The sequence below is a fragment of the Ostrinia nubilalis genome, chromosome 30, assembly GCF_963855985.1.
Source record: "Ostrinia nubilalis chromosome 30, ilOstNubi1.1, whole genome shotgun sequence".
NCBI lineage: Eukaryota > Metazoa > Arthropoda > Insecta > Lepidoptera > Crambidae > Ostrinia > Ostrinia nubilalis.
This window is the reverse complement of record NC_087117.1, coordinates 4,783,430-4,803,522: the sequence shown is the minus strand read 5'-3', so window position 1 is coordinate 4,803,522 and position 20,093 is coordinate 4,783,430. Positions and strand designations below refer to the sequence as shown.

The window sequence follows — 20,093 nt, the reverse complement described above, 5'->3', positions numbered from 1 at the left end:
TAATGTCAGAGAACTTAACAACTAAAGCTTGGTCCGTGAGCACGTAGAATTTTGTCCAATGACCCCAAGCTACCCATCCTTATCGCTCGCGTGTAATTATATTGCTGTTGCACTCGCACACTCACTGCGGGCGCCCGTCGCACAGTCGCGTTAACGTTAGCGAGACTTCAGATTGAAGCTCTGTTCCGTCATATTATGTCAATGTCAGGCTAAAAACTCACGGCGGTTGTGAAATGCGGTTTTATTTCAAAAGTCACGGGAGCGGTTATTTGCGCGGTTATTCTAAGAACTCACATCACTGGTACAAAATGTTCGCCCGCATACAACCGCGCCCGCTGCGGGCGAAAACCGCGTCGTGAGTTGTGCATTAGTTTTTACATAAGTATCTGCATTTTACAGAAGCTGCGGGCCCGCAACCGCCGGTGAAAATCGCGCCATAAGTTCTTAGCCTCACCCTAAGCGCTAGACCTAGTCAGAAATAAATACAAAAACATAATTAGTTCATAAAGTTTATTCGTACATAATTTATAAAATGCAACACTATACCTATGTAATAAGTTACAGTACAAATTTAAATAAACCCGGCCTATTTCACTTTCTGCAATAACAATTGTAAATTGATTTCATTTGATGATTATTACAATTAAAATGTGACGTTTAAAAAATACCAGGTTGGAAATATGCTTTCAATGGCAACATTCCATTCCCAAAGTTTCCATCACGATCGATCACGTCGCGTAACCGTCACGTCACGGACACGTCGCGTAACTTTCACGCCACAGTCACGTCACGATCACTACGCATTACCACGGCATTACTATCGCAACCACACGCCACGTCGCGTAACTGTCGCGTCACGGTCACGTCATGTTCACGCCAGTTGTGTGCCAGAGACAATATTTACATTTATTATAGTAGTCGATCCGTATTGTTGAATAGGAACTATTCCATAACTATCTTAGAATTCGAATGTAAAAACATTAATGAACACATTATTTGTGTAAAAATATAACACACCTTTCATTGATAACACATACGCCAGCACATCAAGCCAAACACTGTCTTAGTATAGTTGTAATACGAGCTAGTTTGGTGCAAAAATGTTTAGTTTGATGCGCTGTCGACAGTACATTGGTTGAATATTATAACTTTCGTCTCCAATATTCGAAGAAAAGATAAAAATAATATGTGTATAATTCACATTAAAAGAACGGTTTCCTAGAAACAAATACCTCCTTCCTTCGTATTCTATCTACGAATACTCCAATGAGGGTTTTCGTGTGGTTTTCGCGTATGAAAGATCCGCTAGATGGCGGGACGTGGATGTGGGGTCTGACTGCTGCGTGATTGGTGGATTTTGACATATCTGTCAATGTCATGTTAAAAATAACCAATCATGCAGCATTTGGACCTCGCGTCTACGTATTGCCATCTGGCGGATTTTTCATACGCGAAAACCCTCATCGTGTGACACGATTACGAAAAAGACGATAGCTTGCTTTGAAAACTCCGAGGGTTTCCTTGATTGCGCTCACTAGTTGGCGCCACTGTCTTAAGCTTCAACCAAACCAACAAGTGCATCCCACTTAACATCAGGTGCGATTGTGGTCATATAACTGCCTTGTTATGCATTAAAAAAAAAGGAAATAACTGATCATCAGTAACATCAACCCATGCTACGCCGCCACTTGCCAACTTTTAGTGATTTCCAGCCAATAACTAAAACAATTTAAAATAAATTTCAATCATTTTATTGGTTCCACACCGTTCCATACACGTACTTGTACAAATTTCAAAGGTGTATTCGCGCCATTGCGGGGCGTCCGCGGGGCTTACACCATTCTTGTTTGTATACAAGAGAATAGCCTGGTATAGCCCGACCAGGAACATAAAAACCCTCGCCATGTTGCGGAAAAGTAATGGTACTAATTTCTTTTAATGGCAACAGTAACTGAAAACTTCATAGACATGTCATCTTGCATGTCAGTCTATTGCTGTCATAGTGTAAACAAACTTTATTTTAAATGTGCGCAATTGATTTTGTGAATTAAATTGCTAAAATATTTTTATAGTCGTGAAAGAAAAGTGGTTCACAATGTGTTAAAGTATTTGTCGAAGAGAAATACTAAAGGGTTCGGACAATATTTTCATTGAATAATGTTTCCGACAAAAGTTGTCAAATTGACTGACGTGTTTATCGTATAGTACAGTCCACTATGAAAATTAGCTGTGGTTTGTTTCAACTACCTATTTAAAAAAAAAAATTTCTCTTTCGTGTTGAATTTTATGGAATTGGGGAAGTACAGAGTTTGAAGCGTTCATGAGCAGACATTGCAGTTGAATATTCAAGTTCTGAATTTGATTATTGATGAATAATATAATAAATCCTACCAGCTCGATTGATGGTTTCATTTAATTTATTTAAATCAGGTTACCTATAATAATATTTTTTCGTTAATTTATGAAAATATCAAATTATCCCGTAATCCTGAATCCTGATACATAAAGTTAGCCTATTAATTAACACAGATACGACTGTACTCAGTGTTGCACTATCAAATGCTATTGACGCGCCTCTATGCCAGGGTTTTTATGTTCCTGGTCAGGCTATACATACAATATACATTTTACACGAACATTACCAATGACGTAACAGACGTATAGACAATTTTTTTGGGATTTTATACTAACTGCCAATGCCCCGCGTACGACCCGTTACAGTGTGAATATACCTCTACCGGCTGCAGTGTTGCCACCATATTTAAAACTTTATGTAGATTGAACAAGCTTCAAAATGCATTATTTTGATTAAAAAAAACAACAGTGAATAAATGGGGGTATACATAATTTTTTATTCCGACGTAGGTAGTAAAAAATTACAAATATCAATCACTGATATATTTGGCTATTATGCACCTTACGCCCCAACAAATAGAGCACATTCTACTACAGTGTAGTGTAGTACGGGAGAACAGGCAAAATTGACCACACGTTTTAAAGGAAAATAATAAAATGCAAAAAAGAATCCCAAGATCACACTAATATTATAAAAGCGAGTTTGTGAGTAGTTTGGAACCTCAAAATGGTTGATCTTTGAGATGGAATGGAGGTTCATGATATACATGTGTATAAGTGCTTTAAAAAGGTACTTAAGTAGTACGAATATATTCAGAGGAGGTGGGATTTATTAATAGGTGATCAAATGAAACTAAAATAATAATTTAACTGGAGTCCACTTTGATCACCCAGGTGATCTTACCCATGGGTGATCAAAGCCAGGTGATCAAAATGGAATAGACCAAAAGTTGAACGTAGATCGCAGAAAAGAAAATAAGTAATAATAGGTACAATTTTCCCAGTTCTCCTTTAATTTCTTGACCATATTTATTACAATACAACATCATTTGTTAATTCATACAGCATCTCAACCATCTTATAAAATTAAAAATGAGATTTCCTAAAACAAAACCATTTGCCTCTAACAATCTTAATCTACCATTACCTAGCTTTATTTATATAAAAGTTATATAATAATTATATACACCTTAATCTAGTAGTTTATAGCTATTACATTTTACTAGCGATTCCCTTCCTTGCGTTTATTTATATAATTTAAATACATTAGTTTTGTCAAATTCGATATAGGGTGATTGCTATAGTAATTAGCCTATACATAGTTATAGGCATATCGGATTGTTAATAAGTAAGAGACAAAAATATTTACTACATTGGACTGCGTATTGCTCAGAAAAAAGTATTTCTTTTCCTCTCTTAATAACTTCCATTAGCCTTGTTTCAAAAGATTTCATTTTAGGCAAGTTGGCCAATAACTATGTATTGGCTAATTACTATAGCGATCACCATACCTTTTTGTTGGTATTGCGCAGGTGCGGGTGATAATCGCGCCGTGTGTTCTTAGCCTTAGCATCGACGATTAGCGATTTTGCGACTGTATATCGATGCAGTATCGCGGCTTCATGCGTTCGGTATCAGCCAAATTTTGCGAGAAGATAGCTCAGTACACTATATTTTTACTACAGCATTTTGACAGCTCATCAGAAGTATGTAACCGTGTCACGCCACATATTTTATGCTGAGTGGGGTCCCATTGCATCACATTGGGCAGACTATTGTGACAAGGCTGTTGTGTAAGGTGACAAGGTTATTGCGACAAGGTGGCACTACTCAGTACACTTATTCCTCCTCCTTATTATGTTTCTTTTCTGTCTTTTTTATGTGCGCTTTCGTGTTTGTGTGATGTTCACTGCAATGTTGCTTTCTGTCTCTTTCTTGTTACTTCTCCTGTGTGTGTACCACCAGCGACTCACTCTCACTGGTGTATCGCGTGGTGAGGTGTTAGAACAGCGCCGCCTGCTGGTAACACTGATGTGATAACGGGTGCTGCGCTCGTCACAGAACCCACTCCACCCACGTTGCCGCCGCAGAATATTACTTGCTGAGTCACTAAGAAGTATGTCACTATAGGCCACGACATAACCTGAGCGGGGTCACTAGGGTCATATTGGTTGTGAGAGTTACTCCGAAATATGTCACCGTGGGTCACGACATAGGCTGAGCCGTCACTAGGGTCATATTGCGATGGGCATCGCTATTGCGACAAGGTGGCTAGGCTATAGCGACAAGGTTATTGCGACAAGGTGACAAATGTCCCTCCTCATTAATGTCTTTTTTTAAGTGCGCTTTCGTGTTTGTGTGTAGTTCACTGCAATGTTTCTTTCTTGTTAGTTACTTCTTGAGGGTTCCACTCTCACTGGTGTATCGCGTGGTGAGGTGTTAGAACGGCACCGCCTGCTGGCAACACTGATGTGATAACGGGTGCTGCGCTCGTCACAGAGCCCACTCCACCGACGTTGCCGCCGCAGAATATCACTTGCTGTGGAAGGAATTACAAAAACTTAATAAAAAGAAAAATTTGAAAAAAACTTAAATCATTGGGTGCGTTTGGCAAAAAAGCGCTTATAAGCAAAATGACGATTGCTAAGGCAGTTTTCGGCGAGGACACGTTTATAGTTCCAAAATACTGAACTGTCCTATCCCTGACATCGACAGTGGGGCGCCACCGTCAATACCGGATCGCTGGTTCCGATTTTTGCCATGTTGGAAACCATATAGTTAAACGATGGTAGCGCCCCCCTGTCATTGAGTTTAGTGGGACAGTTCAGCGTGGGTCATCTATACTAACATTTGCTAACTTCAATAGTGACGTGTTTCATTCATTTTTAGCAGTGACAGTGCTAACCGCTAAGCGATCGCCATTTTGATTATAAGCGGTTCCAAGTGCTATTTTCCGGCAAACGCATTCGTTGCCTTTCAGCTAGTCTGTTCGCCGAGAGTTGATAAAAATAAATATCAGAGGTTCTAAACTCATTATAAATTGCGGCCCGCTAATTATTTTTGTCGATATAATGAAAAAGTTGGTAGATTATCATTATTATCTCTTTTAAATTTACGGGAATTATTCCGGTTAGGGCATACGTGGGGATACGGATCAAACACGTGGCGTCCATGTGTTGGATAAAAAGTATTTCTTTATTATCAAGTGGCTTATAGTGTATCCCAATGTTGGGCAAAGCCCTACCCACTGTCATACCATTCATATCGGTCTTATGTAAAATAAATCTATTCCGTTTCACACATTGCGGCCCGCCGGCCGGGGCGCTTGACGACAGCTGCGTGGCTCGTACCATGGTACTCAGTGCGCGTTGTGACAAACGACGCCCGCCATACAGAATGCGATAATTAAGCGACAGTCGCTATTGCAAGACATTTCATAATATTTATCAACTCTCGGCGAACAGACTTTAAGCGGACTAATGTTTTGAATTACTAAGGCCCGATTCGACCACTTTTATCCAAGAATAATCCCTGGTATAACTGGCACATTGACAGTTTCGGTTAGGGTGGATTTTCGACCAAACAAGAGTATTGTTATAATAGTTATCGTTATAGTTACGGTCAAAGTTAGGTAGTGAAACTCATCCTTAGTTTTATCACAAACTTACCGGTGGCTGGCCGGGCGTCGCTAGTACATACTGCTGTTGTCTGACACCTCCTACCTGGCGGATAAACAACGCAATTAATAATCGTATCTGAATGATAAGTTCAAGTAAACAAATGGTGGGATTTATCTGGCAGATAAGTTTCTGAAAGGCTATAAGGTCAGCAATTTGTCTAAGTCAAAGTCAGATCTGGTAGATAAGTTCCTGATTTTCTTGAAGTTGGCCCAAGTAGTAGTCTATCTGATAGATAAGTTGCTGATAGACTGTCAAAGACCTTATCAGCAGGTGGTAAAACAATTCCTCAGCTTGCAGTTGTATTTGAAAGATAAGTTCCAGATAGTTTATCAGGCACTTATCAGCAAGTAGTCAGTGTTGCCAGCTCACCTGGTGTATCTGCTGTGGCTGTTGCTGTATCTGGCGGTGTTGCCCGTCTGTTTCCACTACCACTTGCTCCATGAAAGTGCTGTTGCCTGTGAAATATTAATAAATGTTATAAGAACAAAACAAAAATATTATAAATAATAGCAAATATTTTGTCAACTTAGGGCTGATTTTTCACATAATTTTTAACCGAAGAATAAGTTTGACACATTGACAGTTTCAGTATGGCAAATAATTATATCAAAATGACAAATTTATTCTTCAGATAAAAGTTATCTGACGATTAAAAAAGCGGCCCTTATTGGACTACTAATTTAATGATTTTGAAACAACCAAAATACATTTTTTTTCAGTATAAGTTACCTATTTTAGTTTAAAGTTAAGTAAGTTTAAGTTATTTTACCTGTGTTATTACTAGTGGTTGTGTTTGGGTTGTTCTCGCAGCCAAACAAACAGTGCTGCACCGTCCACCGAGGCTCGAACGGTATGTGTGTTTTCACCTGGAAACAAATAAATAATATAAAATATAGTTCTGGTCTGCGAGCACGTAGAATTTTGTCCAATGACCCCAAGCTACCCATCCTTATCGCTCGCGCGTAATTATGTTGCTGTCGCGCTCGCACACTCACTGCGGCCGCCCGTCGCACAGTCGCGACAGCAATATAGGTAGCTTGGGGTCATTGGACAAAATTCTACATGCTCACAGACCGGGCTTTAGAGAGAAATATTATAATTGGTTGGTAGCGACATCTATCGACGCGCCACTACAGACTAGTGGTAACCCACCCAACAGATGGCGCTGATCTTACTATGGCAGTCGCCTCTGCGCCTACGAAACCTACATCGCGGTATCAGTAGTAGTTTTTCCCAGACTGGTATAAGTAGAAAAACAAAATGGAATTATTATTATCATTATTTATATGTTTGTGTTTTTTATCTCGCTTGTGAATCTGACGTAGGTAGTTAAATTACAATGTAACCTAACTTAATCCACTGTTAATCTCACGCTTTATATTATAAACTTCATACTGGTTTTTTTGTTCATTTGCTGGACAAAGTCCTTTCGCATGGATTTTCACATACAAGGTGGACCGAAGACCGGCGCTGGATGCAGGCCGCTACCAACCGGACCATCTGGAAATTATTGGAGGAGGAGGCCTATGTAGCGGTGAACGTCTTGTGACTGAAATGATGACGCACTCGATCTCGTCCATAGTTCAGAGGGGGACTGTTGCCCACTGAAATGATGATGATGATGATGACGTACCTTGAGCTCGGTGGTGAGCATGAGTATATGGCGGCAAGGCAACCGGAACACCTTGCTGAACAAGCACGAGCATTCTTGCGTGGATGTTCCGTACATACAGATTGCTTGACTGCTTTGCCTTCTGCGAAAAATTAAAATAGATTTTATTGGACAAAATCAATCAAAATCAAAAATGTTTATTCAGTTTAGACCACAAGTGACACTTATAAACGTCAAAATATAGTAAATAATAAAAAAAGAAAAGGTAGCCCTTATGGGGCACTTTACATGTCACCTTATCTTTTGGGGGCCCTACCAGCGCTTAGAGACAAACATAATATGTTAACATAATATATGGAACATAACGCCGGAACAAACTCAGTCACTACTAATTGCCAGAAATTATCTAACGGTAAGAATAACCAAATTCGAGTACATCAAATATGTGCAGACTGAACTGACCACGCATCCTTGTCATCAATAATAGTCTTGAACCTTGTAGTACCCAAAAATGAGATTGCAAACAGACCGTCAGATTTTACGACATTCGATCTCGTCAATTCGACTTCATGACAGCTCAACCCTATGACAAGACGACTCCTACGATTTTGTTTAAAATAAAGAAAAGGGAAGGGGAGAAGATCACAATCATAATATTAATTTTTATAGCTCATTTCATTGTCAATATAATTATTGTATGCAGTCCCCGCTTGCTGTATATCGACCAATGAAAAACGACGGTCGAGACAATGGCCAATACGAAATATTTGCACAAATGTTTGCAAATGACCTAGCACAAATAATTTGAGCATAATTACAACCTCACAAAGGTAGAAGGCGCTGTATTCAGGCCGTTACCAACCGGGTGTTGTGTAAATCATTGGGGGAGGCCTATGTTCAGCAGTGGACGCCCTATGGCTGAAATGATGATGATGATTTATTTCAGTAAATTCGATTTAAAACTAGCGTACCTTCCACTGCGGTCGTCCAAGCACTTCTGCGCCAACTTAGTCTGGTGGCTCATCAAGTTGTAAGCGTACTGCGTTATGGTGTCCGTCGGCGACTGCTTTAGGGTTTCTGTGTCCTGGAGATTGGAAAAAATATTGATTAAATAATAAGCTAAATATTCTTGAACATTGATATTGCGTCATTTAGTACTAACTGGGCATACATTTGTGTTGCAAAATATGTATCACATAATACAACTATACACGGTGGAAACGATAAGTGATCTCACTCGATTATTTCTAAATCTAAACTATACAAGATATCCAAAAACTGATTACTGTTCCTGAAAGTGTTTCACGAGCTTTATCTAACGCTCTCAATAATAGGTTACAGGATAAACTGGATCTAACCGAAAATTCAATGTTTTCAGCATCCATACTAAATGTATGGGACTTAATCGCCGCGTTTGGCGTTTTTAAGTGATAAATTTAAGTCTTTATCGAGAAAATAAATGTGGATTTATTAACACTAAACCATTACATATACGGATCGTAGATCAGAGAGCAGAAAGGTGACAGTTGTTATAGACAAAAAATAAATAAAAATACGGTCAAGCGTGAGTCGCATAAAAGGCGCTAAATTTAAAAAATGGTTTAACATTAAGTGTTCAGTGTGGTTGCTGTATTCAGCTTCTAAAAAGCGGCCAAATAAATCGCCGATCGCCGATGCTAAAAATGGCATGTGGCAGGCTCTAAGATTGAACAATAAAATTAATACAAATCTTACCCTCAGCCTGCTGATGGCGAAGTTCCTTCTCTCTTCTTCTAACTGGTTGGCCACGTTAAAGAAAACGGAGACAAACTCGTCCGGCTGCATCTGGCTCCGGACTAGGTTCTGGAACTTGGTCACCAGCCTCTCCAGACCCTGGGTGGAGACTTACCCGACTCTTACCAAAGCGATGTGACGTCACTGCCGCCGGGTGCGCAGTTACCTTGAGTCGCTTTAGACCTTGTCCATATGACGCGTTTTTACTTGCGCGATTGATACCAGTTTTCACCATCAATCCCTAATTTTTAAGTGACCCCTATGTAAACAAAATTCCTGCTATGTGTTACCATAGGGGTCACTTAAAAATTAGGCATTGATGGTGAAAAAGGGCATGAGATTCTTAGGCGAAACGCGCGACTGCATGTGGACAGAATGTACCTTCTTTCAGTACCTCAAAATCGCGCGATTCGAAGCTCGCGAGTAAAAACGCGTCATCTAGACACTCATCAGCGACACGCAGCGACAGCAGTCGCCAAAACGCGCGATAAAAACCGTGCAACAGATTGTTTAAAGTCCTGTCGCCGAGCAGATGGAATTTCGTCCAATGACCCCAAGCTACCCACCCTTATCGCTCGCGCCTAATTATATTGCTGTCACGCTCGCACTCACTGCGGGCGCCCGTCGCACAGTCGCGACAGCAACATAATTACGCGCGAGCGATAAGGATGGGTAGCTTGGGGTCACTGGACGAAATTCTGTCTGCTCGGCGACAGGACTTTAGTATACCAACTAAGAAGTTTGTGAGAATCTTACCCGCAGCCTGCTGATGGCGAAGTTCCTTCGTTCTTCTTCCAGCTGGTTGGCCACGTTAAAGAAAACGGAGACGAACTCGTCCGGCTGCATCTGGCTCCGGACTAGGTTCTGGAACTTGGTCACCAGCCTCTCCAGACCCTGGGAAAGATGGACACTTTTTAAAGTACTGCTAAAACACCCCACAGACTGCAGACTTTTAGTCAGCCGATAGTTGGGTCAGTTTATATGCGAATACTGATTAACTGCCTTTTTTTTTTCGGGGAAAAATGCATTGAATTGCATACCTACCCTACGGGGACAGGGTAGGTTATGTGGGGCTCACCAACTCAGAAGGACAAGGCATACCCACTAAAAGACCCCGGTGCTCCATCATTCGCCTTAAGTGGGCAGGAACTGTGGGATTCCGGACAAAGCCTGACCCAACTATCGGCCGACTAAGTTTGCTATCTGCGGGGTGTCTAAATTTTGGAACTCACTGGAGATGGGAGACATTACAATATGTACTGTCGCGTCGCCACCAGCGTCGTATCGTCCGGATTCGTCCGCATACATCTATACTAATATTATACATTCGAAAGTACTCTGTCTGTCTTGCTTTCGCGCCTAAACCACTGAACCGATTTTGATGAAATTTCGTATAGAGATAGTTTGAATCCTGGGAAAGGACATAGGATAGTTTTTATCCCAGTTTTTGAAACAGGTAAGTCAGTCAGTCTTTCTGTGACAGCCAAAATTCCACGCGGGGGAAGCCGTGGGCGGAAAGCTAGTTTGTTAATATTTCTTACAATAAAAGCAGTAAACAACAGTAAAATGCAACCAGTTTATCATTTGCAAGGAAAACTACGTATTCCGAACACTCATGGTTCCCCAACCCGTCTGGTTAACGTGAGGTATAAGGTCAAGTTCTCCATTTGCTGGTAAATTAGAGGATGCAAAGGCAATGGAGAATAAATGATCAGCCGGACTAGGCGCTACGCAATCTCATTTTAATTATTTTAAACGACAACTATACATTTGTCATCTAAAATCGATATAACACGATAAGATTTATCGTGCTACGCATCCTAGGCGTATACTATAAACTTAATTGTAACTTCTCCATGTAGGTAAAAAGGAAGCTAAGGTAAAATCCTTCATTTGCTTCTAGTAAATTTTAGAGTGCAGTGAAAATTAAATGACCGAAATGAGGGTTTTCGCGATTGAAAAATCCGCCAGATGGCAATACGTAAACGCGAGGTCCAAATGCTGCATGATTGGTGGATATTGACAAATCTGTCAATGTCATGTCAAAAATAACCAATCATGCAGCATTTGGACCTTACGTCTACGTATTGCCATCTGGCGGATTTTTCAATCGCGAAAACCCTCATTGATGAATGAATAAATAAAATGCATTTACCTTATGTAATATATTAGTGTAGTTGTCAGCTTCTAGCCATGCGTCTAATTTCGCTATCGCTCCGGTGTTCGGTCGGGTCAGTATCTCCCACAGTCGTAACGTCCCCGCACCGGTGCCGATTATGCCGCGTTTTAGGACCTGGAAAAATAGTTAAATAATTATAGATCAGATTCATCCACGAAGGTCTCGAAGCGCTGGTAGGGTAAAAAGATTATGAGACATGTAGAGGCTCCTTAGAGCAAAATGACGATTTGTAAGAACTATTTATTAGTCTAAACAAATAAAGAAATTTTGACTTTTGACTTTTTTGAAGACGCCCCACCATGCTTCCGCTAATGTTGGTACACGCTAATTATTATCCATGAGTGCACACGCACACTACAATAATGCCTACGGATTGCTCGGACCACACTCCCCGCACCCCGCGCGACCAAGACCAAACATTGATGGGGCGCGGCCGAGTGGATGAAACGATCTATAGCGTGCCAGTGGCGTTTTAAACCTTTGTTTGTCACCTGTCATCCGCTTTGCAATGGAGGGAAGTCGAACCTTAATTTCGAATTTCTCCTATGTTCTTCTGATTAATTTCGTCGCGGGTCCAATGACAGTTTAACTTTCCCCCGAGACAAACTTGACCTTCATTGGTTGGGTTTTTGTGGCGGTCAAGCTGTAGATCCTGGCTACACAGGAGTTGCAGCGGTGGGAACGAGAGGTGGGAATAGTCCCGTGCAGTGGCGTTGTATAGTGACCTAGCATATAGTCACCTGTAGTTGCGCCGGCACGTGTTCTCCCTTTAGCAAGGCGACCGCGTACGTCTTGCATCGTCCAATTGCATTGTCCACGTCTGCTATAGCGGGCGCTGCGTCGCTACTTCAGGCCGAGTGTAGCGTGTAGTGGCCGAGTGTAGCGCACAGTGGCCGAGTGTAGCGCACAGTGGCCGCGTGTAGCGCACAGTGGCCGCATGTAGCGTGTAGTGGCTGAGAGTAGCGTGCAGAGGTCACGTGTAGCGTGTAGTACCCGAGTGTAGCGTACCGTGGCCGAGCATGTAGCGTGCAGTGGCCATGTGTAGCGTGCAGTGGCCGCGTGTAGCGTGTAGTGGCCAAGTGTAGCGCACAGTGGCCGCGTGTAGCGTACAGAGGTCAAGTGTAGCGTTCAGTGGCCGCGTGTAGCGTGTAGTGCACAGTGGCCGCTAGCGTGTAGTGGCCAAGTGTAGCGCACAGTGGCCGCGTGTAGCGTACAGAGGTCAAGTGTAGCGTTCAGTGGCCGCGTGTAGCGTGTAGTGCACAGTGGCCGCTAGCGTGTAGTGGCCAAGTGTAGCGTGTAGTGGCCAAGTGTAGCAGCCGCGTGTAGCTTGCAGTGACCTTGTATAGTGGCCGCGTGTAGCGTAAAGTGGCCGCAGTTTCCGAGTGTAGCGTTCAGAGGCTACGTGTAGCGTATATTCACCTGTAGTTGCGCCGGCGCGTGTTCTCCCCTCAGTAAAGCGAGCGCATACGTCTTGCATCGGGCGGCGACGTCTGCTATCGCGGGCGCCCCGTCATTGCGTCGCGTCACGTATAACGTACAGAGGTCACGTGTAGCGTACAGTTGCCGCGTGTAGCGTTCAGTGGCCGAGTGTAGCGTTCAGTGGCCGCGTGTAGCGTTCAGTGACCTTGTATAGTGGCCGCGTGTAGCGTTCAGTGACCTTGTATAGTGGCCGCGTGTAGCGTTCAGTGTCCGCGTGTAGCGTATATTCACCTGAAGTTGCGCCGGCGCGTGTTCTCCTCGCAATAAAGCGAGCGCATACGTCTTGCATCGGGCCGCGACGTCTGCTATCGCGGGCGCCCCGTCGTTGCGTCGCGTCGCGTATAACGTACAGAGGTCACGTGTAGCGTACAGTTGCCATGTGTAGCGTACAGAGCTCACGTGTAGCGTGCAGTTGCCGCGTGTAGCGTTCAGTGGCCAAGTGTAGCGCGCAATGGCCGAGTGTAGCGCACAGTGGCCGAGTGTAGCGCACAGTGGCCGAGTGTAGCGTACAGTGGCCGCATATATTCACCTGAAGTTGTGCGGGCGCGTGTTCTCCTCTCAATAAAGCGAGCGCATACGTCTTGCATCGGGCGGCGACGTCTGCTATCGCGGGCGCCCCGTCGTTGCGTCGTGTCGCGTCGACGCATAGCGCTGCGCACGCGACGGACGCTTGCCAGACGGAGCAGGTCACGTGGGCGGATGGGAATGCTGTGCGGACAGCCTGGAAGAGATACATAGTGTTATCAAATATGGTAGTCATACTACAGTTATAGCACATAACTTATGACCGTATTCACAAACGATGCTTGCTTAAGTGATGCAGCAAATCGAACGCACAGCGTTCGTGTGTCACTGTGCGTCCACGCGCACTGTGAGACCTCATAGTAATGTTTGTGAATACGGGTGTTAGTGCCTTTGAGGTGCCGCACGTGAGGGACGTCAAAGTCGTCAAACGTCAGCGAGACTTCAGATGTGCTTCAGTTTTATTATGTTCTGTCACGTCATAATACGCCAATGTCACCCCTCTCGTGCCGCTAATATACCTCTGGCACTGACTGAGTTAAGACCTGTATAACCAACGTTAACTCACTTCATTAGCAAGCTGAAGTGGCAATGGGCTAATAGTACGCGGAACCAGAGTAAATACAAATGAGTAGGTCATCTTCATAGAAACGCACGGGCGCGGTTTGTATGTGAGCGCGCCAATACGTATGCGGCGCGCACGCACACACTGACAAAATTTTGCGGGGATTAGCGGGGAACCAGGAACTGACAGCCGATGGGACAGCAAGGTTCTGGAGTGGAGGCCACGTACCGGAAAACGCGCTTTCCTGCTACCTTTATGAGGTAGTAATAAAGGTAGCAGGATAAGTTAACCGCCTATGTGGTCTAGTGGTAAGACCACCTGCTTCAGACGCAGAGGTCCCGGGTTCGATTCCCAGTGGGGGCAGATTTTTCTGTTCGGTTTGGTTGGTGGTAGGGCTTGTTCTAAGTCCGCCTGGCTAGCTACCACCATCTTACCTAAGTCTGTCGCCATAACAACAATGTTAACAGCATTGTTGTGTTCCGGCAGTTAGAGGTAAGATAGCCAGTTCGTCCGTGGTTGAGGATTCCGGGTGAAGCTCGCTTCCACCTTCGGCCTGTATCACTTACCATCGGGTGAAATACAGGCCAAGAGCTTCCTCGTTGTGGGTAAAAAAAAAGGAAGGCGCTGGATGCAGGCCGCTACCAACCGTGCGATGTGGAAGTCATTGGGGGAGGCCTATGTTCATCGGTGGACGTCCTGGCTGAAACGATGATAATGATGATGATAGCTCACCTGTTGACACTTGGTAGGGTCGCAGACGACGCATCTCACGTGTCTCCACGCAGGGTTGCAGGACTTGAACGTGTCTAGCAGCCACGTGAGATCATCATCTATGAGCGTTGATATGCCTGGAAATTGATTACAGTTAAATCGGTTGTCTGTTTAACCTATACAATAACCCATATCAAGAATGGTATGTCCCAGGCACCAAGCTATGGCGCCTGGAATAGTAAGATTTTTTTTTGTTATGATAATAAACAAAATAAAGCATTTGTTTAGTATTAAGTTAGCGAATATTCGTTTTATAATAGCGGAGTAGCCTTTAGCCTAGGCGCAGACCACCGACTTTTAGTTGGCCGATAGTTGGACCCGATTTTAATTTAAATGAAGAATCGGACTATACCAAATCGGTGTAATGTGAGCACTTTCATAAAATCAAAATAAAAAATCAAAATTATGTTTATTTGTTTAGACTAATTAAATTAGTTCTTGCAAATCGTCAAATGCTCTTAAGGAGCCTATACATGTCTCATTCTTTTTTTGCCCTACCAGCGCTTCGAGACAAACATTTGGCAAGCGCTGAGAAGAAGCGCCGTAACAAACTCAGTCACCACTGTCTGCCGGTTTAAAAATATAAAAAAATATAAAAAAGTAGGAAGTTACATACATTCAGAAGCAAGTTACTTACCACGCGCTCCCGTTGATAGAAGGTGGCCTTTAAGACGCCCATCTAGCACGAGACCGCGTGGCAGTTTTGAATATATTTCTTTAGTGCCGTGCTAATTTCTAGGTTAATTGTTGCGTTTTGATACATATATTTTATGTCAGGTATATCTTTCCTTGACCAGTCCCCGAAGGCAGCGCCTGTTCACAGACATGACGTGTGAACCAGCCATCGCTTCACTCGACCATATTATAGGGAATGTAACGACCCGCCTCACACGCCACTACCCCAGAGACATTTTAGTGAGCATGACAAGTCTAAGATATCCTTCTGGCTAAGTGCCAGATATAAAACTATTAATAACATACATGTCTATACTGATTAACAGCCCGACTCAACTATGGGCCGACAAAAAGTCGTTGGTCTACGTCTAGGCTAATTAAACAGTCGTGCTCCTGCAATGCAGACTAAAAAGCTCATAGCAGACTTATCAACTCGGAAAGGGATCAACAACGTATCACCTTTCGCGCGCTGCCAACCGCGAGGCGAGGCGTTTACGTTACGGTGCGGATAAGTATGCGTTGCTTGGAGTTTCATACAAAGAATACTGACCGCCTCGAGTGGATACGGTTACGATCCCTTTCCGGGTTGATAAGTGTGCTACGTGCTTTAATGACCAGCGGGTGTAGTGCGAGTTTACATCAAATGTATTCGATTCGACGGATCAAAATTAAATCAAAATTAAAAATCAAAAATATTTATTCAGTTTAGACCACAAGTGGCACTTATGAAAAATAATATAGTAAATAATAAAAAAGAAAAGGTAGCCCTTATGGGGCACTTTACATGTCTCCTTATCTTTTGGGCCCTACCAGATTGACCATACCGGATTGTACAGCGCCCCTAGCGGATAATTTGAAAGACTAAAATCTTCATAGATTTTTTGACGCACTCGATATCGAATACATTTGATGTAAACTCACACTAAGGCCCAGAATACACGGTGAAACGCAATTGCAACGAAACTGCAACTTCTAGTTAACTTACCTACTTTTGAGTTGCATCTAAGTTTGTACTCAATCTAAGTTGTAGACCACACATGACGCGACCAGTTTGAAACCGGTTTGAAAAGGTCGCGTCATGTGTGGTTTCTCAACGGAATCTATGGCAGAAACTTAGATGCAACTCAAACTAACTAGAAGTTGCAGTTTCGTTGCAATTGCGTTTCACCATGTGTTCTGGGCCTAAGCCCCCTGATGATGATCAACTTACCAGCGCTGACTATGACCGACTTGCCGTTTCCATCTTCAGCTAAGAACAGAGTGACGTAGTGCTTGACGCTTGGACTGCCCGCGCCGCCTACCGTCGGGATCGCGCTGTTGAACTCTATGCCTGGAGCAATAAGGTACAGTTTAGTACAGATTGGAGAATTATTATAACTGAGAGCAGGGTTCGAAATTATCAAGATAATTATGAGACAATATACTGGATGAGAATGCCTTATGGGATTAAGTTCGCCTAATGTTAATGTTTTTGGCATTGAAGTATAAATAAATAAATAATTACGCTTCATGATAGTTATCCGATAATCTATGTTGATTAACGCCCACCACTAGCTGTAAGTGTGGAAATACACGTTCGAAAACTTCCAATACAGTACATTTTCACGAGCGCATTTTTTTGTTATTATCAATTATCAACCGATAATTATCCATCTGTTATTATCACGATAATTATCATGATAATTATCCTTTCGAACCCTGACTGAGAGGCTGCTCTGACGTACACACGGCCACAGTGTTAATTATCCATTTCCGTTTTTGCTCTCGCTCTGATCAAATGGTGATTCTTTGCGATAGAACGAGACGACATGACAGGCAATGGATAGTTGCCGATGGTACACAGTTTTCGTTTTAAGGTGTCAAGTGGAAGCAACTGGATACTAAAATATCTGTGCAAGGAATAGCAGATATTTATAACACATAAGGCAAAAAGTCTTGTACACATAATTTTATGAGCTGGCAAAACGCTGCTCTATTCTCATATTTTCGTCGTGTTTATCAATTCGTTTCGATGTTATTTTAAAGGTAAATCTAAAATTAATTAGGATTTATTATAAACCAAACTATGCATTCTTTTAATGTGACTATTCCCACCGCTGCAATTCCTGTGTAGCCAGGATCCACAGCTTGACCGCCAGTAAAAACCCAACCAGTGAAGGTCAAGTTTGTCCCGGGGGAAAGATAAACTGCCATTGGTTTATGAATGAACGCTAGCTACTAAAAACTGAAGACTTGGCTATATGGCATTATGCCTTTGCTTTTTTCTACAAAAATAAAAAACTCCCGCGTCGCTGTGTCCAAGACTGGGCTGTATGACATACTATGATGCGTTTGCTTATTAAAGAAAAACAAAAAACTCACTGGCGTTTTAAAAACAAGACTGGGCTGTATGGCGTATGCCTTTGCTTTTTCTTTCTAAAGAAGAGAATAGAATCTCACCGGTTTTTTTAAAACTGAAGACGGCTGTATGGCGTATGCCTTTGCTTTTTCTTTCTAAAGAAAAGAATAGAATCACAAAACCGGTTTTTTAAAACTGAAGACGGCTGTATGGCGTATGCCTTTGCCTTTTCCTAATAAAAAAAACTCTCATGTAGTTGTCAGCGCCATCTGTTGGTTGATGACTGTAGTGGCGTGTCGATAGATGTCGCCACGGGTTTCAAGTGTCATTCTCAGGCTAAAATTCTGTTGAAATAGGGGACTCTTTAGCTCTAAAACCCACCGGTCTCTATGCACAGGAACTGAGGCACCGCGTTGAAGGCCAGCTGCATGCTGGGCGTGGTCAGGTACACGCACTGGATGCAGCCCGACTGGTGGCTTGGCTGTATGATGTATGCCTTTGCCTATTTTTACAAAAGGATTTTTAAAAAAACCTCACGCGTCATCTTTATAGGACTTGGCTGTATGGCGTTATGCCCTTGCCATAATCTGCTAAGGAGAGAAAAGAAAAAAAAGTCACCAGCATTTTGAAACTGAAGGCCTGGCTGTATGGTATTTATGCCTTTGCCTGCTAAAAGGAAGAATAGAAAAAAAAACTTACCATAATACTATTTACAAAAAAACTTGGCTGTATGGCGTATGCTTTTGCTACAAAAGAAAAAAAAATGAAAGATCTCCGCGTGACTTCCAAATTGAAGACTGGGCTGTATGAAATATTATGCCCTTGCTTAAGGAGAGAAAAGAAAAAACTCACCAGTGTTAGGGCGCAAGTACACTGCGGGACGTAATAGTGTGAACACCGTCTCGGTTACTTTTTCCTCTCTCCTCGCGTGTGTCGCTCATACTTCGGTGTGCGAGCTAGCGCTTCGACTCCTGGGACAATTTGCAGCATAGTGTACTTGCGCCATTATAAAAACTGAAGACTGGCCTGTATGGCATATTATGCCCTTACCTTTTCCTAATAAAAAAGTCATCAAAAATCCTGTTGAAATAAGGGGCTAGCTACCGGTCTCTGTCATTGTTTTAGGGTGTCATCCTCTTCAGCGTAAATTCCTGTCGAAATAGGGAACTCTTTAGCTCTTAAAACTCACCGGTCTCTATGCACAGGAACTGAGGCACCGCGTTGAAGGCCAGCTGCATGCTGGGCGTGGTCAGGTACACGCACTGGATGCAGCCCGACGCAGAGTGCAGGAGTTTCACGCCCGCGTCTGGAATACGAAGACAATACTATTATATTTAATAGTGGCAGTGGGCGGGGCACATAGCTCGTAGAGACGATGGCCGTTGGAGCAGAAAAGTTCTCGAGTGGCGACCACGGGCTGGAAGACGTAGCGTGGGCAGGCCTCCTACTAGGTGGACCGACGATCTGGTAAAGGTCGCGGGAAGAGCCTGGATGCGGGCAGCGCAGGACCGTGCATTGTGGAAAACCTTGGAGGAGGTCCAGCAGTGGACGTCATTTGGCTGAAACGGACGACGATTTATTAGTTTTTCGATGCAGAACAAGGCAGGTATTTGACAGTAAACCCACCTGATGTTGAGTGATATGCAGCACAGTATGCAGTCTAGGACAATACATACTAGGGTTATTCAAAAAGTAATGAGAATGAGATATTTCTAGCCAACACAAAAATCTGAAAAATAATTGGGTAGGTAGCTTAATTCTTCACTAAGTTTCTAGTGAAAAAAATAATAATGTAAGTTTAGCGTTTAAGAATTCGGGGTTTCACTTCACCTCACCATGCGTCTGACAATACATCAGCGCGACCCCTTATTACACTATTTCTTTTTCTTTTCTATTCTATCATGTGATCAGTCAGAAGACTATGAGATGTCAGAAGTACTACTTTTGCACATCAAAATTCACCTAGGCCTTCCCTAATAAATGCCTTTTCACTTTAGGCTCGTCGTATATTCCAGCGACCTTTTGACAGTAACAATAAGGATGACTTTTGCGCATCAAACTCACCGTAATTAAGCTGCAGCTTCCTCACAACGAAGTCGTACTTCTGGTTCAGCCAGCGCACAGCGAACGCTCCTATCGCGACC

General features: G+C 42.9%; 1 protein-coding gene across 1 annotated transcript; it reads right to left on the bottom strand.

Annotated features, from left to right (window-relative positions):
• Positions 1-4,736: 4,736 nt before the first annotated feature.
• On the bottom strand, positions 4,737-19,803 carry LOC135085868 (uncharacterized). Its single transcript, XM_063980653.1, has 15 exons — positions 19,785-19,803; positions 19,139-19,255; positions 18,505-18,539; positions 18,331-18,451; positions 16,822-16,941; positions 14,898-15,013; positions 13,608-13,799; positions 11,576-11,713; positions 10,177-10,314; positions 8,619-8,731; positions 7,669-7,789; positions 6,805-6,901; positions 6,405-6,490; positions 6,024-6,077; positions 4,737-4,894 (listed from the first exon to the last, which is right to left on the bottom strand). Exons 1-15 carry the CDS (start codon positions 19,801-19,803, stop codon positions 4,769-4,771), a joined length of 1,593 nt encoding a protein of 530 aa, XP_063836723.1. The 3' UTR covers positions 4,737-4,768.
• Between the last annotated feature and the right edge of the window lie 290 nt (positions 19,804-20,093).

Bases quoted from the DNA above. Each gene is read 5' to 3' on its own strand.
- LOC135085868 (XM_063980653.1), bottom strand. The intron at 15,014-16,821 runs GTAAGTTGATCA...ATCAATTTCCAG, and splicing joins GTCGGTCATAGTCAGCGCTG to GCATATCAACGCTCATAGAT. The intron at 13,800-14,897 runs GTGAGCTATCAT...TATCTCTTCCAG, and splicing joins ACCCTACCAAGTGTCAACAG to GCTGTCCGCACAGCATTCCC.